At 49.3% G+C, this 22,742-nt stretch overlaps 1 protein-coding gene across 4 annotated transcripts; it reads right to left on the minus strand.

The window, feature by feature from the left end:
* Window positions 1-146: 146 nt before the first annotated feature.
* On the minus strand, window positions 147-22,628 carry ZNF862 (zinc finger protein 862). Of its 4 annotated transcripts, XM_074315177.1 has the most exons (8): window positions 22,232-22,626; window positions 17,667-17,778; window positions 16,198-16,302; window positions 13,701-14,380; window positions 12,038-12,215; window positions 7,983-8,075; window positions 5,039-7,153; window positions 2,376-3,577 (listed from the first exon to the last, which is right to left on the minus strand). In XM_074315177.1, the coding sequence occupies exons 1-8, from the start codon at window positions 22,253-22,255 to the stop codon at window positions 3,402-3,404; spliced, it is 3,483 nt and encodes a 1,160-aa protein (XP_074171278.1). In that variant the 5' UTR covers window positions 22,256-22,626; the 3' UTR covers window positions 2,376-3,401. The 4 variants fall into 4 exon arrangements, with proteins under 4 accessions (XP_074171276.1, XP_074171277.1, XP_074171275.1 ...); XM_074315175.1 differs by lacking the exon at window positions 16,198-16,302 and having other exon boundaries at window positions 147-2,516; window positions 22,232-22,628; XM_074315176.1 differs by lacking the exon at window positions 16,198-16,302 and having other exon boundaries at window positions 147-3,577; window positions 22,232-22,620.
* Between the last annotated feature and the right edge of the window lie 114 nt (window positions 22,629-22,742).

Raw genomic sequence — 22,742 nt, forward strand, 5'->3', positions numbered from 1 at the left:
TCCGCGCAGACGCGCGTGCTCGCGCATCTCTCAGGGAGAGGGGCGGGGGGCGGGGGGCGAGGGGCAAGCTTACCGAGGAGTCAGATCTGATCAGCTTCTCCAGTTTCCTAACTCTGGCTAAAGAAATTACAGGACAGAGGCATGTATCGAAATAAATTCTGCTTTATTCAGATAGCAAAACATCGAAAATCAATCGTGGCTGTATAAACCTCATTTGCACATCTTTGAAACCAGCGGCGGAGAGGACATCCAGGCCTCCCCTTACCCCGACCCCCCCTAGTATCCTTGACAGACAGACACCTGAATGAGGGAACTGGCCAATCTTCACACTGTCCTGCTAAATACTTAGCATCCTAGGAAACCAACCTTGGCTTGAGACAGAAGCAGAAGGGCTGGGGTAGATTATGCTCTAACCTGTCCAGCTAGGGGGTGGGTGTGGGGCTGAGGTCCCTCCCTCCCATCTGGTCCCTATGGCTGTTAACACCAACATGTCAGTTATAATGCTGGTTACTCAGAATATCAGTCCTGAGGTGTGGTGGGTGGGTGGATGGGAACACAGAAATACCATGAAGATTACACGTAGGGAAGGAGGATGGACGCATGGCCAGGACTCTGGGCAAAGGCAGCGTGATTGCTCCTGTTCCAAATGTCCTTCAACTTGTTTTCTTGTGAGGCAAAGCGAGGAAGCCTCTCTACCCAGCGGATTACCAGGGCCTGGGGTCGGAAACACAGCATGTCTCTTGAAACAAAACAAAGAGGCCAGCCTGGGCCATGGGTCTCCCTTAAAAGGATGCTCATCCCGTTGCAGCCCTGGGGTCCTGCACAAAACACATAGTCCTCTTTGCTTTTAGCTAATAAAGAGGAGCCAGAGCATGCCCAAGCCCCCTCGAGAAACTTGGGGAGTGCAAACCCCCATGACAAATAGTGCCAAGGGGCCCAGTTTTCTCACAGGCTAGCACTGAGCCGTTCTCAGAGCACAGATGGGAAGAGGCAGGGTGTGTCTGTACCTGGCCTCCACCTCAGCCTAGACGTGTGTGCGTGTGTGTGTGTGTATAACCCACATGCAGCATTGCCCGCAGGACTAGCCTCTTGCTCTGAGAATTCTTAAAGGCTGGAAAATGCCACGGGGAAGGTGCTTGCAGGAAAGGCACCTCAATTTGGAATCCCTGTGGATAGGGCAGGGGCTATGACCCCAACTTTAAAGGGCCTCTCTCTCTTCCATTCCATCAAATCACCCCCACGGCACCTGGCCTAGGGCAGATTCCTGAATTCCACATAGAAACATATGTGATGGAGGAGAGAGGTCTGGGCTCCATCTTGGCCATGTGACAGTAACACTGCTCGAGCGTCAGCTCCAAGGGCCCGTGGTACATCTCAGACCCCAGACCATAGAGCTGGAAGACAGACATTTCCACAGGTTAAAGAGAGAACGTGAGAATGGAATTCCTGGCTCAAAGCTGAAGGAAACTGGAGGGATGGCGCTAAGGGTAGGTGCTAAGGGTCGGGTCATGGGAAGGCAGAATCAGAAACATTGGGAGGCAGGGGTTTGGCCATGCAGTGAGCAGCATCTCAGGGCTCTCAGCACCTTATAGGAAGGGGAAGTGGACAGACTGCTAGTTGGAGGCCAGACCACCTGGAATGCAGCACAAAGCAGGGACCCCAGCTGGAGCCAGGTAGTGAGGCCTGGATGGAGCACCGCTTTCTGCGTGTCTGAAACAAGTGAAAGGCAGGGATGAGGGAACCCTTCCCTCCAGCCTGCCTATTCCCAGCCATGGTTAGGAAGGCGGGTCCAGACACCACACCACTCCAGGCAGAGAAGCAGCTGGGGGCCTGCTGAGAGGAAGCTGACCTCGAAGGAAAGTGCTTTACTTCGGGTGGAGGGGAGATGGGGTGAGGGTGCCCTCCTGTACCTCGAGCAGGGCCCATGAAGTTCCTGGAGACCTTGCTGGCAACAGCCAGGCACTGAGCCCCAGTCCCAGCACTGAGCGAGCAGGTCTGGGTAGAGCCATTTTCACAAGCACCCTAGGGAGACCCCGGCTGAGTCCCCAGAGCAACTTTGGGAAGACTGGACTAGACCATCACGCCCACGGCAGGTCTAGGAAGCACGTCTTCCCACAGTAAAAATAGTGGTGGTGGGGCCCAAGACAAGGGCTGAGCACAGCTGGGTCCCCTCTGTGCAGCCTGGGGTGCCCTCTGTGCAGCCTGGGGTCCCCTGTGCAGCCTGGGGTCCCCTGTGCAGCCTGGGGTCCCCTCTGTGCAGCCTGGGGTCCCCTCTGTGCAGCCTGGGGTCCCCTGTGCAGTCTGGGGTGCCCCCTGTATAGCCTGGGGTCCCCTCTGTGCAGCCTGGGGTCCCCTCTGTGCAGCCTGGGGTCCCCCCTGTGCAGCCTGGGGTCCCCTCTGTGCAGCCAGCCATCTGTCTTGCAGGGAGTTGGAAGTGCTGTTATCCTTCAGTCCTGTGGTGGGCTGGGAAACAGCAGGCACTTGGACTCTCTGCTGCCACATCATGGAGAGGGAAACTGAGGCACAGCAAAGAGGAAGGATTAATCGTGGTGGAACCACTGCCTGCAGCAGAGCTGGAGCCAGATCCCAGCCTCCCGAGGGCAACTTGGTTGTGTCCACTCCTTAGGAAGCCAGCTCAGCACGATGCAGGTCAAACACAAGGGGTGCGGCTGGTGGGCACATGGACTGCCTCCAGGGAGACACGTCCCTCTGCTGCCCGACGCTGCAGGAGATCTACGGAGCGCTCTGTGCAAAGGCCTTTTGCTTGTCTCATCCTAAGGAAGGTCCTGGCAGGTGGTAGAGAAATCTCTGACATGAGTCTCCTATTTGAAGTTGGGGTGTCCCTGAGTCTGCCATGGATCCAGGGCGACAGATCCCAGAGCCAGGCCAGCTATTGGAGCCTGGCCATCCTCTGCCCCTCACCCAGTGCCTTCCCCAGACCACTGAGGCCGTGGGCAGCTTCCCTGGCACTCTCCCCACCCTGCCAGGGGCCTGGGTGCTCCTTTAAGCCCCTACCCAACAGTCTGTCCCACTTCAGAAAAGTCCTCTTGCCACAGAACATGGGGTAAAATCTTTCATGATGGGATTACTTCCTGAAGCACCTTAAACATGAACTTGAGATAAGAAGTTTTCTGCATTATTTATAACAAGTGCTGGGAGGTGCCACTCCGCGTAGAGCGGGGCCGTGGGAAACAGGCTGCATGCCTCCTGATTGCCCTGCCTCCTGGGGTGTGGGTGAAACCACCTTGTCACCACCCACTTGCTGGTGCTTTAGTCCCCACCAAAGAAGACTCGAGGGCAGCTAAACCTCCGTAGAGAGCCTGTCAGCATGACCCCAAGGGGCAGGGCAGCACGGGCGTCTCCAAGGCAATCCTAGGAGTCCTGCTCCTGTCGGGCCTCTCTCAGGACAGCTTGGGGGCCTCCTGGCTGGTGTGGAGGCACAGGAGTCTGTCAGGAGCGTCCACGATGCAGTCCTGCCTGGTCTCCACCGGTTCTCCGTAGGATGGTACAGGTGGCTTCTGGGTCACGGCCCCGTCCACACAGAGCTCTCCCACCTTCTCCTTCCTGGGCCCCGTCCCTCAAGCGGGAGGAAAGGGAAGGCACCATCAGACCCAGGGGAAACTAGGTTAGATGGTGATCCCCTTCCCACATCCATCTGAGCCCCAAGGTATATTCGATGGAAAAACCAGGGCAGCGCAGACTGGAGACTGGACTAGAGCCGCAGGCCTGATCTGCTGGGTGTCACTGGGGGCGATCTGCCCCCCAGGGGACATTGGGCCATGTCTGGAGACACTGTTTATTACTATGATGGGGAGGACGTCACCGTTATCCGGAGGCTATGTAACAGGTAGAGGCCAGAAATGTGGTTCAAAATCCCACCAGGCACAGGCTGGGCCCCCCACAAAGATTTGGCCCCAAACGTCCACAGTGCTGGGGCTGCGAAAGCCTGCCTGGGAAGGAGGGCTTTATCATGTAAAATCTGGTGGTGAACTCTATTTGTTTCAGATGTACTAGCCCCATGGTCCCCAGGAGAAGAACCACCTGCAAAGGGGCAAGCTGCCAGCATCTTTTTCTCCTTCACCTCCACAGGCTGGACACGGACAACAACTCACTCAACAAATGCTGGGGTGAAGGCTCCCCATCTTGGCACTTCCTTTCTTTTCTCCCCTGGGCCCCACCACCCTGCTTCCTACGGAGTCTCTGTCAACCCTGAGACCCAGTCCACTGCGGATGACCACAGACTCAGGGGTAAAAAATGAGAGCGGAAGCAGTAGGAAGGAGACCAGCTAGAAGAAAACGTCGAGAGACAAATCATCGCTCTGTCTCTGTGAAGTAAAACACGAATAGCCTGGAACCTCAATGCCTACCACATTTTCTTTGGTTTCCAGTGACTACTTGCAGAAAGGACAATTTCTCCTTCAGTAAGTTGCCCTCCCGTATAATGTACCTTCCCCCTCAAGCCAAGTCCCCACCCCGGCACCTCAGGCCAGTAGGCAGTACCCTCACCAACTCCTCCCCTGCCTGGGCGCCCCCACCTTCTCCACAGCCCTCTGCCCTACACCAATCTCTTCCCTCTCGAACCCTCAGTCCACACGGCCCCACGTAGAATGATGCCACTGCCCCACCTCGTGCAGTCCTCTAGTGACTTCTGGTAGCAGTCTTAGCCTTTAGCGTGCCATTGACACTCCTTATCAGACATTATTCTAAGCACTTCACATGTATTGATTCACTTGACAAATGAAAACCAACGCACACAAACCAACGCTAACTTGCAAACACTAGTTAGCGGCAGAGCTAGACTTTGAAGCTGGGCAGACCAGCTCCGGAAATTCCTGCTCTTAGCTCTATGCCCTGTGCCTGCCTCTGTGTGTATACGGCCTCTGCAGCTGGATCATGAGCTCCCTGAGGGTTGGTGGCATGTCTCGAGTAGCCACTGGTCTAGCACATGGTTGGAACTTCGAGCTCAGCAGGGAACTGGGAAGATAAGATCCCCTCCCTCTGTCTTCCCATGTCCAGGAACTCTGCCACGGGTACTTACTTGCATGGGAGCGGGGTGGCACTGGGGCACAGGTGTAGACGTGGCTGAAACGCCGGCCTGAAGAGGTCAGGTACCAGTGCTGGATGGCAGGCTGGGGGTCGTACTCTGTAACTGCCACACCATTCACTGCTGTCATCATGAGCATGTTGATGACCTCGTTAGAGAGCTTGGTCCTCTCGTCAGTCCTGATCCGGTGCATGGCGCTGAATCCCCGCTCACAGCAGGAGGTGGAGACGGGCACGCAGACCACCACGGCCACCAGCCTGCTCAGCAAGGGGAAGCGGTAGTGCTGGGCCAGGGTGGTCTTACACAGCATGGAGAACGGCAGGCTCTTGGCAGTGGCTTTCAGGCCCAGCCACTCCTCCAGCAGCGCTTCCTCACTGTACCTGGGGGGGAGTGAGAGCTCAAAGTACCTGGCGAGGGCGAGAATCTCATCATTCCCAAAACTGGCCAGTTCAATCCCACTTGGCCAGGCCATGGTGTCAAACACCTCCATGTTCTTGAGCTGGGGGGCGCGGGCTGTGTCAAACCTCTGCTGGAGGTACTCAATGCCCGTCAGGATCACTCTGTCCCTGTCGGCCAGGAACCGCTGTTCTGCCATCTCCATTCTGTCCAGGAAGATGCCGTGGAGCTGCCCATCCTTGAAGCTGGCATTGAACTCTTCCTCTTTGGGCCCTGCCTGGTGACGGAGGGTCTCCAGTGCTACATAGGCCCGTCCCAGCGTGGAGTTCACCTCCGTAATCGGCACGCTCTCTCTCTGGCAGACGTCAGACAAAAGCCTGTAGATGCTCAGGAAGTCCAAGAGGAAGTGGCAAAACTTGATGAAATGGAAGCTCTTCGTCAGCTTCAGCATGCCGCTGGCCCTGTGCCCAGTCTGGCCCCCGGCTTCCGCCACACTCTGCAGGTGCCTGGCCAGGGCCGGCCAGCTCACGATGAGTGCGTTCAGTGTGCGTCTCTTGCTGGCCACCCACCTGACAGCGTTCAGGTCCTTTAGGCGGACGATTTCCTGCTCCAGGGCAGCCGCGCCTTCCTGCAGCTCAGTCAGCCTTTTGTGTGAGGACTGATAGAACTTGAAGACGGTTCGGATGTGCCGGTCACACTTCTTTACCAGATCGATGCCCCCACAAGCGTCCACCACCGCCAGGTGCAGCCGGTGGGCCACACAATGGACAGGCAGCAGCCGGGGGATGACCTCCTGGAACTTTGCCACAAGGCCTCCTCCGCAGCTCAGCATGGCTGAGCCATCGGTTCCCAGGCCCACCACCCAACCAGGCTTCCGGAAAGGGATGTCCAGTTCATCCAGGGCAGAGACAATGGACTCAAAGTACCCATCCACGGTCTCACTGTAGAGCGGGGCCAACGTGATGTAAGACTCTTTCATCTCCGTGCCCTTGAAGTAGCGGATGTAGATGCCCACACAGGCCTGGTCGGGGGCGTCTGTGGAGCTGTCCAACAGCACGCTCACACAAGGGGACTTCCGCACGTCCTCGAGGATCTCCTGCTTCAGAGTCTCGGAGATGTATTTGATGAACTGAGTGCACGCGGTGCGATTTCGGTACTTGCCCAGAATCATGGTCCCAGTGCTCTGCAGGAGTTGCAGGATCTTCTCAAAGTCATTCAGGGGCCTCGAGTGGTACGCGATGGAGTAGGCGGCGTTGAAAAAGTGCTCCATGTTGGCCATCAGGTCGCTGGAGATCTCTGGGACGAGGGCGGCCGGAGGGCCGTCTTCCTTGATCCCCACAGTGTTGACACAGAGCTTGTGGGCTTTGCTGACTTCGTGGTACTTTAAAGTCTCCACTTTAAAAGGCCCCGTGTAACCTCGGACTAACCGCGATGATCTGTCATGGAGACTCGGTCTTTCTTTGCAAGCTGAGCAGAAGAGCTTGGTCTCTTCTGGGTCAATGACTAACCATGGGAACTGCCCAAACCAGGACCTCTGAATTGAACGGGGTCTGTAAGTCCTCTTAATTTTCCTAGGCCCATCTACCTGTATTTCACAAAGGCTGGAACCACAGTAGGAGGTACATGTCTCCATAGAAGGAGCTGGAAGCAATGCAGACTCTACATCCGGGGTCTGTGTGTCTGCCTCTCTTGCGGCCACCATCTTTCTTTTCCCTTTGAAGCAAATCAAACTGTGCTTGGTTTTGCTGCCCAGAACGCTGCGGTCTCCCACCAGCTAAGACAGCCCAATTCAGTAAGTACCCTTTATGCAAAGCAGCCAAGGTGAATGTGATCCCCCTTTCTAGAAATCATTAGTAGCTTCCCCATTATTACCTGTGGAAGTCGATCTGGCTGCCTAAGAGGTGTTTGCTAATCCCTGAGTTCTTTCGCCAGCTTCCTCCTTTCTATCCACACAGCGACCCTGGGATCATGTGACATCAGCTGCTAATAAGCTTAGTTAACCACCTGGGCCATAGATGCTATTGGATAAACAGGTGGCTTTAATCTTCCTTCGAGGCACCCCAAAGAAATGAAGTTAAACATCTGTTAGTCCTCATGAGCCTTCGAGGGAGACGCAGAAGTATTCTCAAGAGTTAACTAGCCAGTAAGTTATTGCCTGAGATATGCGACAAAACTAACTCTCACAGACAGCAATATTGTCACTAAACACCAGAGGAGGAGGGAAGATGGAGGAGGGGCTCACGGACCTGCGGGTCACATCGTCCCTTATAACCGGTGCCTCCCTCCTCCCATAGCTCGACCACAGGTCCCTTTAGCACCTCTGCTCACCAGAGCTCCCTACTTGACCACACTGCACCGGTTTCCTGGGCTACTCTACATTATGAGGGTAGGGTTAGTTTCTTATTTGTCTACCCAGGGACCAATACAGGGCCTGGTGCAGAACAGGTGCAGGCTAAGTGTGGGCGGACGAACATGGTGTGACTTGCCACAGTGACAAGGGCCCCTGGACATGCCCTTCAGAACTCAGTAGGTCAAGACTCACCTTTCCCCCACTTCGGCCCATTTGGGTCCTTGATCCAGGGTGCGGCTCCACGCTCCAGTTTTGAGATCAAGTCTGGTTTGGCAGCAGCAGGCCCTATTGCAGGGACAAAAAGTCACACCGACGTCACTACTATGGACCATCAAGTCAAGTAGCCCTCCTGAAGCTATTTGTGGTACCTGAGACACTCAGGGATGCCCCTGGGCCTATCTCTTAATAAAGTCTATTCAGCCAGGGCACGATGAAAGCTTCCTCATCGAGGGTGCCAATTTTATTCTTGAAACCAGCCCGACCAGGGTATATCCCTCCGCCAGGATAAATAACTTCCTTAGCTCCATGGGCCAGCCATGCAAGCCAATGAGTCAGCCAAACTCATCTAGAGGGAAGGATGAAAATAGGAAGAAACATAGGAGATAAAATAGAAGATAGGGATGATAAAGAAAGCTAGACGAGACGTGGAAGAGTGCCACCGACAACTGTTCCCATGCAGGGGCCCTCAGCGACACCTACAGTTGGACTTGGTGCAGGTGGCTAAGTACATGGGTTATTTTAACGGGCACTTGAAAGTCCCCATAAAAGTATCTACCATCTGACATAAAACCTGAAATCTGACTAGAAGAAATTCATGTCTTTGAGTTAAGCACTGCCCTTTATTTAAAATATGAATATTCCTCGGGGGTATGCAATGAAATCGCTTTCTTGATTTAAAATAAAATCCACTAGTATCCATTTACATGCTTTTGTATGTGTCTGTGTGAGTGTGTATATCAACTTCCTTTAGAAGGACATACAAGCAACTGGTAATCGTCGGTGCTTCTGGGGAGGGACCAAAGGACAAGGTAAAAGGGAAAGTATCCTTGTTGTTCATTTTTTGGATCACTTGAATATATGTATATTTATTATATGTGTGTATGTATCCATATATTTATTACTAGTAAAAATATAATAAGTAAATTATTAAATGGTGCTACATTGAACACATGCTTCTGAAAATAAAGCATAAGCCCAAGAGAAACATTGGAGTAGAAATATTAATATATTTTTGGAAGAAGGAAAGAAGGTAAAAGACAGAACTAACAGAGCTGAACAACAAATACTGGCAGAGGGGATAAAGGAGAATGAAGGGAATTTGGCCACAGAATCCCCGGAAGATGCAGGGCCCGGAGGCCCCAGGTGCAGTAGAAGGTGAGGTAAGGGACAGGTGGACATGGGGCTGGCTCAAAGTTTGCAGGGACCAGCTCCACCCAAGGTCCTCTGACCAATTCCAGGAAACCAGAAAACACCACCACCCTCATCCGTGGAGGAGAACAGAGACTGAGTCTACAGAAAACTTCACGGAAAGGTCTGACCCTGGGATAGTGGGGAGAAGGAAAGATGAAGGGTTATAATACAAACAGAGAGACGAAGGTAGGGTCTGTATAGCAGAAGATGCGTTACTTGCCTCTAAGCCCACTGGCTCAGCTTATACTCTCCAAGCAGTAGACTGGAAGAATTTTCTTTGGAGACACTGAGTTGCCCCACTCCACTCACTCCTCCCCACAGAACACCTATGGAGACTGACGTTTGTGGGCTCTGCAATGAGACATCCAGGTTCACAGCTGGTCACCCTACCGTGAAAGCTACCCCTTCAGGAGTCCCAACCAAGAGCACAGAGCTTCCAGCCAGTTTATTTTTAAGGCTTTACCTTTAAATATGAATGAACCGAAAGATATTTCTTTAAGATAAGCTTCTAACATGAAACAAGTAGGAAAAAAGATGGAAGTAGAGATGATGCAAGAAGCAAAACGAAGCTTCAAAAAAACAGACTAGAATTAATATTCCCAGAGAGAAAAGTCATGATAGTCATAGATGAAAAAGAGCAATAAGGGCTCTTAGATTTTAAATATGATAGAAAAAATTTTTTTTTAATTTAATAGAGTTGTTAGAAAATAAAATTGAGGAAATCTCCAATAAAGTAGAACAAAAAAAGATAGAAGCAGAAAATAGGGGAAAAAAGAAAACAAAAGTACAGACTCAACTTAGGAAGTCTAATATCTAACTAATAGGACTTTTTGGAAGAAAGAAGAGGGAAAATAGATAGGAAGAAATAAAACAAGAATATTTCCCCAAACTGTAAAATGTAAATTTCCACATGGAAGGGAAGCACCAGATATCCAGAACAAAAGAGCAAAAGACACTCATATCATTAAATGCATCAGAATACTGGAATAGATCTTAAAACCTTTCAGAGTAGAAAAATAGGCTGTGTTGAAATACAAGGCATATTTAGGGCTACAAAGGCATTTAGACTTTTCAACTCTACCTATAAAACTGAAAAGCAATGCTTTAAAAGTGCTGAGGAAAATTATTTCCAACCTAGAATTCTATACCCAACCAGGTTATCTCTTGTGAGGGCAGAATGAGGGCATTTTCAGATATACAGAGCCCGAAAAAATCTTTTTCCCATGCACACTTTCTTAGGGTTACTGGAAGATGTGCTCCAACAAAATGAAGCTATAAACCTGAAAGAGACAGATCCAGGAAACAGGAGAAAGACAAAGGAAAATCTGAGGCCACAGCTACACAGCAGGCCTAAAGCTGAACTAGTTTAGACAGAGCAGAGGAAAGGAAGACCCATGGCAGAAACCTCCAGAAAAAGAGTGAAGCCAATAAATGACAGGATGTTTGATCGTGTGGAAAAGACTCTTCAATGGAGCCGTATAAGTCACTGGAGCATTTGAGAAGAACTAGTGATAGCACAGAAAACTAGCAAAACTAAAAAAATAAGAAAAAATTTCAATTCCAGAGGAAAAAACATCCTACAACAAAATACCATCATAATATACTACTTTGACCAGACGTAAGTAATACATAATCATAATCAGGCAAACAATTTACATTAGACGCTGGCAGCGATGCTCTCTGAACATACACTTCGCACAGGTGCCCGGGCCGAGGACATAGTTACAAAACCTCTATCACCACAAAATAAGTCATTATATATGTTATGAACAGTTAGTTCTGAACGTTTGGGAGCCATTTAAAAATTCTAAACAATGATAAAAAACAAGCGTATACAGGTCAAGACTGTTTAGAAAATAATCCCTGTCTTAGCGGCACACGAAAGGACAGTGTACACCAGCGGATGTGACACCAATTAAGTCACACATAGTCTGACTTCTTATTCTGTAGAAGGCATGATACAAGTCGCTGCTGGAATTCCTAAGTTCTGAAAGGTCTGTTGTTAACCATATATGCTAGTGAAAAAAAAGAAATAAGTACAAGTTTTATAACATGAAAAGTTATCTTTCCATTTTGATGCCACATGAACCTTGGGTGTTTGACAGAAAAAGGAGGCAGAGAGAAGAAAAAGCAACAGATGCAGGAGACAACAGTCTTCTGGGAAGGAAATAAACACTATGACTTTCGTCACTCTCCAGCACCCAGTCGAGTGACACCTAGGCCCCGACTGCTAGCCTTTCTGGCCCCTGGGAAAGATGAAATAGAGGACACAATCCACTTGGAGGCCCTTTCTCACCTCCAGGCCTTTGCTCATGCTGTCCCCTCCCTCTGTCATATCTAGATGTCCTTCCTCCCCCACCCCCATCAACCTGGTTTCTGATTCAGTTAAATCATTTGGCACTCTGTAAAAATTTGCTGAGCTCTCCCTCTGATGCCCAGCAAAATTGAATCATCTTTCTTCGGTATCCCCAGGGCACTTTTCCTGAACCCCTTTTATGGAGCTTGTGTTATTTTATAGCTTCTTATTAAAGTCTCTGTCTTGCCCACAAACCTACTGGCCCTTGAAAGCAGAGACCTTGCCTCATTCATGTCCATCCGGCCCGTAGTAGGTGCTCAATCAATGTTTGGTAGAGGATGGGTGATAGATGGGTAGATGAAGAGGGGATAAAGTACAGTATCCCAAAGCAGGGAGACTTCCGGGGTACAAAAGATGGAATTGCTCTCTGCCTATGTACAGGGAAGGGGCAGATATGCAAGATGACCACAGGTCACAGCGGCCATTGTGGATTTCCCAAGTCAAATGATGGTGGTGAACAAAGGTCTACAGGAATCTTTACCCAGGGACGCCAGCAGCTCGTAATTGCGCCGCATCACGTCTCTGTAGAGCTCCTTCCGCCGCTTGTCTAGCAGGCCCCACTCCTCCCGGGTGAAATACACCGCCACGTCTTCAAACACCACTGGCAGCTCCTCAAACACCATAGGCACCTCCTCACACAGCCCCTCCTCAGGAGGATCCTGCAACAAAGAGCAGCAGTCACTCAGTAGGCCTCTTACGTCAGATACCCGGCGTGGCACTTTTGGGCTCCTTTTCAAGGCCTGTTTCTCCTGGGACCCTCACCAACAGGCCCAGATGTACTCTGAGGAACTAATTTGTCTTTGACAAAAGTCAAACAAGCAAAATGGTGAGGCCCAGAATGGGTGCGTAAAAACCAAATGAGCCTCAGTGTGATCCTAGGGTCTCCTGGAGGAACTACAAATGCACTGACAGAACAGAGGTCTTGGGAGAACCTTGTGAGTGCACCCTGCCTCCTACAGCCCTGAGGGGGTGCCTTCTATGCATGCGTGACTACCAAGACGACCATCTGCCTCTAGGAACCCCTGCTAGGATTTCCCACGCGGATGGGGAAGAAGCAGTAAAAAAGAACTCCAGATGCTTATATTCAGTGACTAGGTTTACACGCAGTACCGCTAAAGGAATTCCGATTATAAAAGCTTAGGCCTGTTTATTGGCTGCCAATACTGAGAAGGAACATGAAGATGAAGAGATATGAGCTTTGTCACTTTTCTGGATTCTGGAAAAATCCAAGCCTCCTAACTTTAGCTGGGCCCTTCTGAAGTTAGGAGGCTTGGATTTTTCCAGAATCCAGAAAAATTCTGCGCTCTTCTCCTTGGGACCCTAGAGGGGTCACTCCAAAGGAGGTGTAGCAAAACCCTGCTTGCGGGGACTAGTGAGGAATGGGGAAGGTTCTAGTTACTCAAAGATTCCAGTTCATACCGTTTCCTCACTGGCCAACTTTCCAAAGAATTAGAAAATTACAAAACAAACCTAAGATGAGAACTAGAGCCTTCCAGGACCCAACAATGGCGAGTGGAAGGAAAGCACTGGGCGGGGCCGCCAAGGCCCTGGGGCAGGTCGACACCACGGGAAGCCTTGGACTCTGGACAGGTCGCTCCTCCCGTCTCCGTTTTCTCCCAAGGAGAGGGGTTTAATCAGCCTGCCCCACCAGCCTCAGAGCAGTATTCAAATCATGACATAAAAGAACATATGTGAAGAAACTTCCCAATGCTGAAAAGTGCTCCATGATCCCAAAGTGAAAGTGGAAAACAAAATCTTAATTTCATTACTTAAGAGCTCTGTGGTTTTGTGGCTGTGGATTACTGATTGTGTTCTGTGCTTGTTGTGGATTCTGGATAAAGATCACTGTTCTGAATTGAGATGTTCCCTTTATATCAGAAAAGGATATTCAGTCCCACTAATTAGGTTTTGTTACCTGCAAAAGGAGATGATAACAATAGGGCTAGTTGTCTTAAATAAATGACCCCATCCGTGTAGAGCACTTACAACGGGGCCTAGGCCATGATAAGCATGTTAGCTTATAACATTATGGAAGCCATAGGTTAAGCTAATATAATTTTTCCATCATCATCACGCAATATATGTTGTTCTCAGTATGGAATCCGACCACCTCCCGAGATACATCATCATTATAAACATATTACCTGGCTGCAGGATTCAGCAGAGTCACTCCACAAAGCATTAGCATTTGAGGAGATATGGACGTCATCCGTGGTTTCTTTATGCCTCAAATCGGAAATGCAGTCCAGATACAATGCAGGAATTGCTCCATTCTCCCCAGGGTCCTCCGGTTCAGCTCGAGAGCGGGGCAGGAGCCGGGCCATGTTATCATAGGTTCCCAGAGGACCTGGGGGGTACAAGATGGGATAATCTGCAGGGAAGAGGTGCTCTGGGCTGGCATCTCGGACGCTCTGGAAACGGGCTGCCCAGACGGGGTCCCGTGCTGCCAAGGCATCAATGCAGAACAGATGAGCTTTGCTCTTGGCATGGTATTTGAGAGTCTCCACCTTGAATGGTCCTGTATAACCTTCTATCAGTCTGGACCGTCTGTCTTTGACAGACGGGTATTCTCGGCAAGCAGAGCAAAAAAGAGCCGTCTGCTCCTCATTAGTGACCAGCCATGGGAACTGTGCAAACCACGACCTCTGGATGGACCGGGGTTTCAAGGGCTTTTTGCTTTTTCCTGTGCAGTCTTCGTCAGTGGTGCCACTCTCTGTCCCCAAGTGGGGAAGACAGGCTTTCTTCTGCGGTGGCAGGTAAGGCCCAGTCTCTCTGGCTGGACTGTGCACGTCCATTTCTTCGATGTAGCCCATCTTGTTTTTTCCTTTACAGAAAAGAGACAAATGGAATTTGCTCTGAAATCCTATAGAGAGAGCCACTGCGACTCATGAAGGCTCTCAGATATGTCAAATATGAAAGCTGAAAATCACACAAAAGTGACACAGCCTCTACCCGAATTCTCTTCTTTCGGTTCCCCCAACTCCCCAGGCCCACCTTACCTAACCCAGAAGAAAATCAAGTGGGCTTTAAGCAAACTTTTTCTTTCAAAAAAATATAAAGGACAGATACACCTGGCCCAAAGGAGATTGTTGCAATTTGCTATCAGCAACCTAAGAGTGTGGCACAGTCTTCGGAGCTCAAACTTATTCATGGATAAGCACACTGACCTAATAGAATATGGGGTTAAAAAAGTAATTAAAGCCCAATACAGGCAGACCTCAGAAATACTGGGCGTTCGGTTCCAGATCACCTCACTACAGCAAATAGTGCAATAAAATGGTCACACACGGTTTTTGGTTTCCCAGTGCCTACAAAAGCAATGTTTACACTATACTGTAGTCTGTTAAGTGTGCAATAGCATTACGTCTAAAAAATGTATATACTTGAATTAAAAAAATACTTTATTGGTAAAAAATACCAACCATCACCGGAACCTCTTGGAAAAAATGGCGCTGACAGACTGCTCCGTGCAGTTACCACAAACCTTCAACTTCTAACAAAAGGCAGCATCTGTGAAGCGCAATCAGATGAGGTATGCCTGTACCATAACCCCATCCCCTGCAGGAGCCCCCCGCCTCGGTTCTCTGACAGGCAGCCATCAAGCTGCACTTCGCTCCAGGACCTATGGGGCCACAGAGCGACCTCCTCCTGGGCAGACAGTTGTGGTCCCCAGAGAGTTTCCCTCAAAGTAATCCAGCTTTGAGGAACTTCCACCCTGGGTGCTACTTCCGCCCTCAAGAGACACACACATTTCATTCCTCTCTCACACCACAACCCTTCAAAGAGGTGAAGACCCTCATGACCTCACTAGATTTTTCTTCTTCTAGGTAACCTAGAAGTTTTTTTATTCGCTCCTAAGATGAAACGCAGCTGAGACAACTCAAACTCCTCTGGAGCCGTTTCTCATGCATCGATGTGACTTCTGATACCCAGGTGCCAAGAACTCAACAGTATTTGCTCCAGGTCAAGAGACCAGTGTACAGAATTGTAACCAGCCCCAGGAGCACAAAGCCGTTCATAAAGAGTCAAGCAGAGAAAAACGAAACAAATGAGTGAGTATTAGGAAGCCCAGGGCTCCTTATGGTCCATCTGAGATGGATACACACTTCTGTGATTCGATTCACAGAGGAGCTTGTTCCCACCTCTCTTTTCTCCCGCAGAAAGGGCTGCATTAACTCAGTCTCTTCCACAGTGACTGCTCAAGCCAAGCCAAGCCCTGAACAGGACAAGCTGCCCGAAGGAGCAAATCAAAGATAAATCCCTACGACTTAATAGATGGCTGTTCATTCATTCATTTATGCATTCATTCATTTGGTGATTACTGATTGTGTAACTACTATGTGCCAGGCATTGTTCTTGGCACTGGGAATACAGTAGTAAATAAGACAAAGTCACGCTCCATGGAACATATATAAATAAACATATACTCTCGGGTAGAAATAAAATAAAGGGAGATGAGAAGTTGGAGAACCATGTTGGGGAGGTGTGTGTATTTTAGATAAGGTGTCAGTTGGAGCGGGGCAGAAACAGCCTTCAAATGTAAGTTGGTGGAGAACAGGGAGAGGTGGAGGATAAAATAGGAGTCCTCTCTCCAGCTAAGCTTCCCTCCTCCCCGGGGCGGGGGGTGTGTGCCACACTCACCTGGGTGGCATCTCAGGAGATCGCTCTGGCCCTGGACATTGCCTAACCATGGTCCTGGCCCTCGCTTAAACTTACAGAATAGCTCTGGGTTGGCAATAGTGGGTCCTGAGTCAGGAAGAGAGAAGCGCTAGGAGGTCCTATATCTAGATCACAACAGTGATGAAAGCTCTGTCTGTGACATCCTCTCAGCAAGGTGGGATAACTGTCAAGGAGCCAACCGGAAATCTCAAAGGTTCAGCACAGTGGTTTAGAAACGCACATATCCATGAGGAACCTCCAAGAATGGGGGACTAAGTAAAAGCAAGGCTCTGTGCCCCTCTTCTAGACTAAAACGGTATGAAAACTATTGGTTTAGAACAGAGGCTCAAACTCAAAGGTTAAGAGGGGCCCGACTGATAACACAACTGAGGAAATCAGGCTGGGGTGGGAGGCTGTGGCCACCTGGAGGAATCAAACCCATGTATTGGGACAGCGGATACTCGACTCCAGGAGGAGGCCAGCATGCGGAACCCAGGGTCAGCACTGCCCGACTGTCCCATTTGTCAAGAGAAGCCAGATGTCCATATTTTCATGTGAAAACTCCCCATGTTTAAATATTGACAATTTATACAAATATTTTTAAGAAGCCAAACGAAAGTGATGAAAGTGAAAAAATAAAAAAATCTGTTGGCCAAACCTGGCCCATGACCTGCTACTTTGCAACTTCCGGTTTAGAAGAATCAGTGGTTTTCAAACTGTGTCTAGCATGGGAAGAAGACCAGCCCAGCTACCATCCCTCTGTCCACAGAGAGTGGAGACTCGCATTCGCATAACCTTTAGACGGGGACCAAGATAAAAAGAAGGAAAGACAGGGTGGTATCAAATTGAAATCCGAAAATAGTATATATGTGTGTACACGTTACAATACAATCACCTCTGTCCATGGTATCAAAAGTCTACCCACAGAAGCAGAGAAAGCATGTTCAGAAAATAGAAAAGACGAAAAATACCTCCATGGGCACACAATTTTAAGTTGTTTTCTCTCTCTCAACCTCTGTGACAACCCTACGAAGACGAAATCAAGGCTTACAAGGCTAAAGGGCTTGGTCCGAGGCACACCAGTATGGCTACACTCCAGATCCGGTGCTCTTTCTACCTCGCTGACCTCTGGGAACCTGGAACAGAATCCACCTTGCAACCCCACAGACCACAGGCGGGGCTTCCCACCTGGCACCTCGGGATATCCTGAGGCCTCGAGGTCTAGCCTGACATGCCCCATTTCCCCACTTCTCTTTGCCAATTTAGAGGGAGAAGCGAAAGGTGATGAGTGAATCGTGTGCAGTTAAGTTAGATATGAGACTGAACAGATGCATAGAGAGGTCCTCCCTCAATGGTAGGATCCCAGAAACCTCTCGAGTATGTCCCAGTTGGATACAGTTGGGAATGCGGATCTATGTTCAGGCGGTGGGGAAACGAACAGGAGCCCGTACCCAGCGGTGCCAGCAGCTTGTCCGAACCACAGAGCTCCTTCTGTTGCTGACTCAGCAGCATCCATTCCTCCTGAAGCAAGTACACTGTGATGTCATCAAATGTCACAGGAGCCTGAAAGGCAAAATGACACCAGCTGAGCACCAACTTCTTCCTTCATCTTCCCCACCTGCGTTCACGACCACCTGCGTGCACCCCCGTGCTAGGAGTGTATCAGATTAGGGGAGGGGGCACCGTCAATCTACATACAAAACTACACCCCATCTCTTTCACCACCTGGGTGTACATCACAGTGGCAATGAGGCTCGTTCTTCTAGGAAGGGCCACGCACTGAAACAAAAGTCATAAAGACGGCTGAGTTGGGAATTTCATAATCCTTTCTGTGTGTGCTCTGCATGGCCCCACAGGACCCATTACTTCTCAGCCTCAGCAACAACTTCCAGCAAATTCTTTTGCAAAACTTTGAACACGGTAAATCTTCCCTTAGGAAGATGTACCTGATCCCTAGGAATAGTCGAAGACCATTCAGAACTATGTCTGTGAATGAAGTCAATGATCAAGACAGGCAAAGTTTTAGAGCTGAGAACTAAATCCCACCGGCCTGTCAACTAGCTCTGTTCCACCCAAAAGGGGCAGCAGCGGAATTCAAACATGATTTGGGAGTTCTAGATTGTGGGACAATTGGTCAAGGAGCCAATCAGAGATCTCGATGGTTGAGCAAAGTGGTTTAGAAACGCAGATATCCATGAGGCCCATAAAAGAATGGGGGTTAAGTAAAAGCAAGGCTCTGTGCCCCTCTTCTAGACTAAAACAAACTGAATCATTTATTTAAAAATAACTTAAGTATTTTTCTTATGAGAATACTTCAAAAATACTTATGAAGAAAATTTAAAAAATAAGTAGAAAAAAATGTTTTAAGATCACCCACAACCCCTTACTGAAAAAGAATCATTACTATTAACATTTGGAATGTAACCTTGCAGACTTTTGTTTATGACTATGTATGAATGAACAGTTTTTAAAACAAACATAGACTTGAACTGCCAAACGTGTATATTTTAAACAACTATTTACTCTCAGAGTAAAATGTGATGATATTTCCAAAAACTTGCTGGAAGATGGGCTCCATTACAAGAAGGAAGTCAGACAGGAAAGGGGTACACCGAGATATGGTCTAAAGAGAGCCAGCGTGGGGAAGGGGAAAAAGAACCCTCGAGATCACAGTGAAGGCAGATTCCGGGACAATTACTGTACACCAGGACTTAGAGGGCAAGCTGCTCCGATTGGGGCAGGTTAAAACATTTGTGACCAAGGACAGCAGGGCTCCCTATTCAAACCCACCCACCCTTTCTTCCTGAGGGAACAGGTGGACATAATGAAAGCACATGGACCCATCACTTGAGCTTATAGGCTCCGCAAGGATGAAGCATATGGCCAGGTCTGAATGTTGAGATAATAAAGAAGTATCTTGCCAACAAGAGTGACTACCCTAATCCTGGTATCTCTCTTTTAACCAATTGTTAGGGCACGAGCCTTCTGATTCCAGTTGACTGCAATGTAAAAAACAAACAAACAAACAAACAAACAAAAAAAGAGCCATCAATCTGCTTGAATAAGAGGAATTCCTTACCTGCATATAAAGCAGACTATCTCTGGATATTCTATTTTAATGATTCCCACTGTCTATAGGGTAGAGCTCTGACTTCTCAGCTCCATGCCCAGTCCCTCAATCGGAACCTAACCCACCTTCCTAACCTTAGCTCTATGGGTTGCACCACCTGGAACCTCCACTACACAGATTCAGATAATGGCAATCACAACATAGCCTCCTACACACCCACCTTTAGATTCCCTGCCTCTGGCCATTTCTTCCCACCTACTCGGAGCCTACCCACTCATCAAATTTCACATTCCACCTCTCCCATGATGGAGTTCCTAACCTCCCAGCCCAAGCATTTCCTCCCCTGGGCAAGGAAGGCTTTCTAGCCCTCATGGAGCCTGGCAATCAGTAAGCCTATGCTGATCGGCTTATTTTATAAACCCCTTCACCATCACTGTCCCTCTCCCCACCACCAGGTTATACAGAGAGTATTTCATAGGCACTAAATTCATTTTTTCATTCAACATGCATTTATTATTTGTTCCTATGTGCTTGGTGCATGGTGAGCCTAAGATATGAAAGGTACCATCTTTATTCTCAAGATTAAAATAACAGGTGACAGACAACTGTAAGTGCAATAATGGAATTGTGTACAGAGATGAATGAGAAAGGGGTGAGCACTTCCATGGGGACGTCAGAGGGGGCGAGGAACCAGAAATGTTGAGACAATAAATACGTACACAAATAAATAGCCCTATTGGGCAGCACCAACAAGTCTCCCCAGGGGTACATGAGGTGTCAGATTGCAGTGTTCTTCAGAGCACCCACACCTTGTGGTGAAAGGGCTCCTGCACTGGTGCTATTTTAGCGTCGTTCATTCAAAAACATACTTTGAGAACCTATTAAGCGCCAGAAACTGCTCCACTGTTCTAGCAGGGGATGCAGCCGAGAGTCAAGTCAGCAAATATGTAAATAAGTAAATAAATACATAAACGTGAGGATTTTGTATAGTGATAAGGGCTGGGAAGAAAATAAAACAGGATAATGGGGAAAAGTCTGATCTTTATCGATTATTCTGCCAATGACAAGCAAGATACCCAATCCCATGGGCCAAGATTGCTTTTAATTAAGAAATATCACAAAATAGCCCGAAAGGAAGAATAACAGACCACGCCTTTCCATCAACTGAACCTCAGTTTCCCAGCTTTGAGCCAAAACAACATTTGGAATGGAGCTTAGAATAGCACAGCTATTCTACCCAGGCCTGTTACTGTCACTCATTTGTGACACATCTTACACTGCCAGTTTGTTTTGCAATCATTTTATTTCACCTGTGGATGATGTTATCATTTCCCAGGTTAGAAAATGGATACACTTGGTGAGCATCTTTTTGAGATACTTTGCAATCAAGATTAGAACCAAGGGTGAAATTTCCAGTCCCCAGGGCTTTCAATTAGTGGCTGGGCCTGAAAGAAACATCAAATTTCTCCTCTACCTCCCAAAATGTTTGTATTTCTCTCTTCTCCCCTTAAAGGCTAAAAAGCCTACAATGGAACATAATGGGTTGGAAATCAACCTCAAATCACCAATTCCAATGAAAATTGTTAATAATCCTTCTTCCCCACTACATTTTGCTCCTCCTCACTCAAAATCAAGTTCAATCTAAACTAACCAGGGGATATTACCTGAGGGTAAGAGCCATTTCCTTTACTTTTCCCTATAGTGCTTAACATGAGGTTGGCACACAGTTCATCTTCGATCTTTCTTTAATTAGATTCTTTAGTTGAGCTACATTATCTTAAATAATTCACTTTGTAGGTTGTTTCATCTGGAAAATGCATCACTAGCTTGCAGAGCGGAATGCGGAAGAGATGCTTAAGCAAGAAGAACTTCTTTTGTAATTCAGCGTCCTTCCCAATCTTTCCAGGAAAAACTACAGCATCAATATAACCTCATTATCCTCCCTCTCTTTTGTGGGACATCCCTTCCAGGCTTGTCCAAGCTATTGAAGTGAAAATCACAGGAGAGCTCCTTGAGGAAAGTGGTCATTACATATTTATCCTTGTACTTCCACAATTTTGTTCAACGTAAATCACGGATCGCAAATGTTTATTAAATGAACAAATTTTTTTTAAAGGAGGGACTCAGCACTCACAAACGTTTGTTGAGGGAATTCCCTCTGTGCAAAGAAGAAACAATCCTCAAGAACTGGCAGGAAAAAAATAAAATCCAGAAAGATGTTAGTCCCACGTGGCTGCCACTGTCTCCAGGTCAAGCAGCAACACCACGTTGGTCTTTGCTGACACTGCCTCGGAACTCTAGCAATTCTGTCAAACCCACTTACCTCTACCTTCAAGCACTCTTTCCCACCTTTTCTTCCAACTCACAGCCTGAAGTAATTAGGTAATATACTTCTAAGCAATGCTCAGATACTCATTAAGTAGATAAGCCAGAAACAGAAGTCGGCCAGAAATATGCTAGGTACCTTCTTTTTCTTTTCAGCCCTTTCTTGGGAAAAGGGATCCAAGCAGGTCCAAGCCTTCACCCTGCCTCTCGGTGATTTCTACCCCTTGGTCCCCACTGGCGTCTTATCCAGCCTCAAAGCGTTAAAACAAGCTGGGCCTCTTCAAAACGCCTAAGTCGTGAGAAAACAGGAAGCACTTTTGCATCACTGCACTGAGCGGGTCACCCACCTCCAGCATCAACCGAGCGGCCACTTAGCAGAGGTGGCTTGGCCAGGAGAGGGAGGGGAGCGAGACGGCTGCGCGGGGCTCGGAGCGGTGTGTCCGCCCGTCCCTGCGCCACCCGCCCAAGTGCGGAAGAAGAGGCGGCGGGCGAGCGGGCGAGTCTCCCCTGCAAGGCTGGCTCATCTGCTGGGGCTCCGCCCGTACCCGCCCGCCTCTCCAGAGGGCAGATCAGGGATTTACGGGAGGGGGGTGGGCGGCCCCAGGGACCTTCCAGGCCTACCTTCCCCGACTCCCTGGGCTCCATGGCCCCGCTTTCGGTGGCCCGTGCTGCCCCCGCCACTGCCTCCAGGCCGTCCCCTCCCCCCGCGGCCCGGCCGGAGGAAGCCGCGGCCGCGACCACCTTGGGGATCACGGCCCTGGGAGGGGAGGGCTCCCCGGCGGGGAAGGAGCGCGTGCCTCTCCCACGCCTGGGGGGCGGTAGCGCTCCAGGAGCTTGGAGAGGTGCACAGCTGGGACTAGGGTCGTGCTGAGCGAGCCGCTTTACGGCAGCCGCTTAGCCCGAGGCGACGGGACATCACGGGAAACATAGTCCAGCCTCGGTGAGCGGCTCTCAGAGCTGCTATTGGCTCACGGAATGCGGGGTCCTGATTGGACGCCGAGCAGCTCGCTCTGGCCTCACCTTCCTCCCAGGTGATGGGTATCAGGTGACGCCCTCACGATGCTCTCTCCCACCCTGCGGTAAGGGCAAAGCGCTCGAATTGGGCTATGAGATTCCCTGTTCTTGCGCCTGT

Source organism: Rhinolophus sinicus, linkage group LG11 (genome assembly GCF_036562045.2).
Source record: "Rhinolophus sinicus isolate RSC01 linkage group LG11, ASM3656204v1, whole genome shotgun sequence".
In the NCBI taxonomy this organism is placed as follows: Eukaryota; Metazoa; Chordata; class Mammalia; order Chiroptera; family Rhinolophidae; genus Rhinolophus; species Rhinolophus sinicus.

Coding starts and splice junctions, on each gene's coding strand:
- ZNF862 (XM_074315174.1), bottom strand. CDS start 20,997: ATGTTAAGCACTATAGGGAAAAGTAAAGGAAATGGCTCTTACCCTCAG. Junction 12,216..13,700: donor CTGCTGAATCCTGCAGCCAG/GTAATATGTTTA, acceptor TCTTTGTTGCAG/GATCCTCCTGAGGAGGGGCT. Junction 2,517..5,038: donor GCCACCCCGCTCCCATGCAA/GTAAGTACCCGT, acceptor GCTGTGCCTCAG/TTTCCCTCTCCATGATGTGG.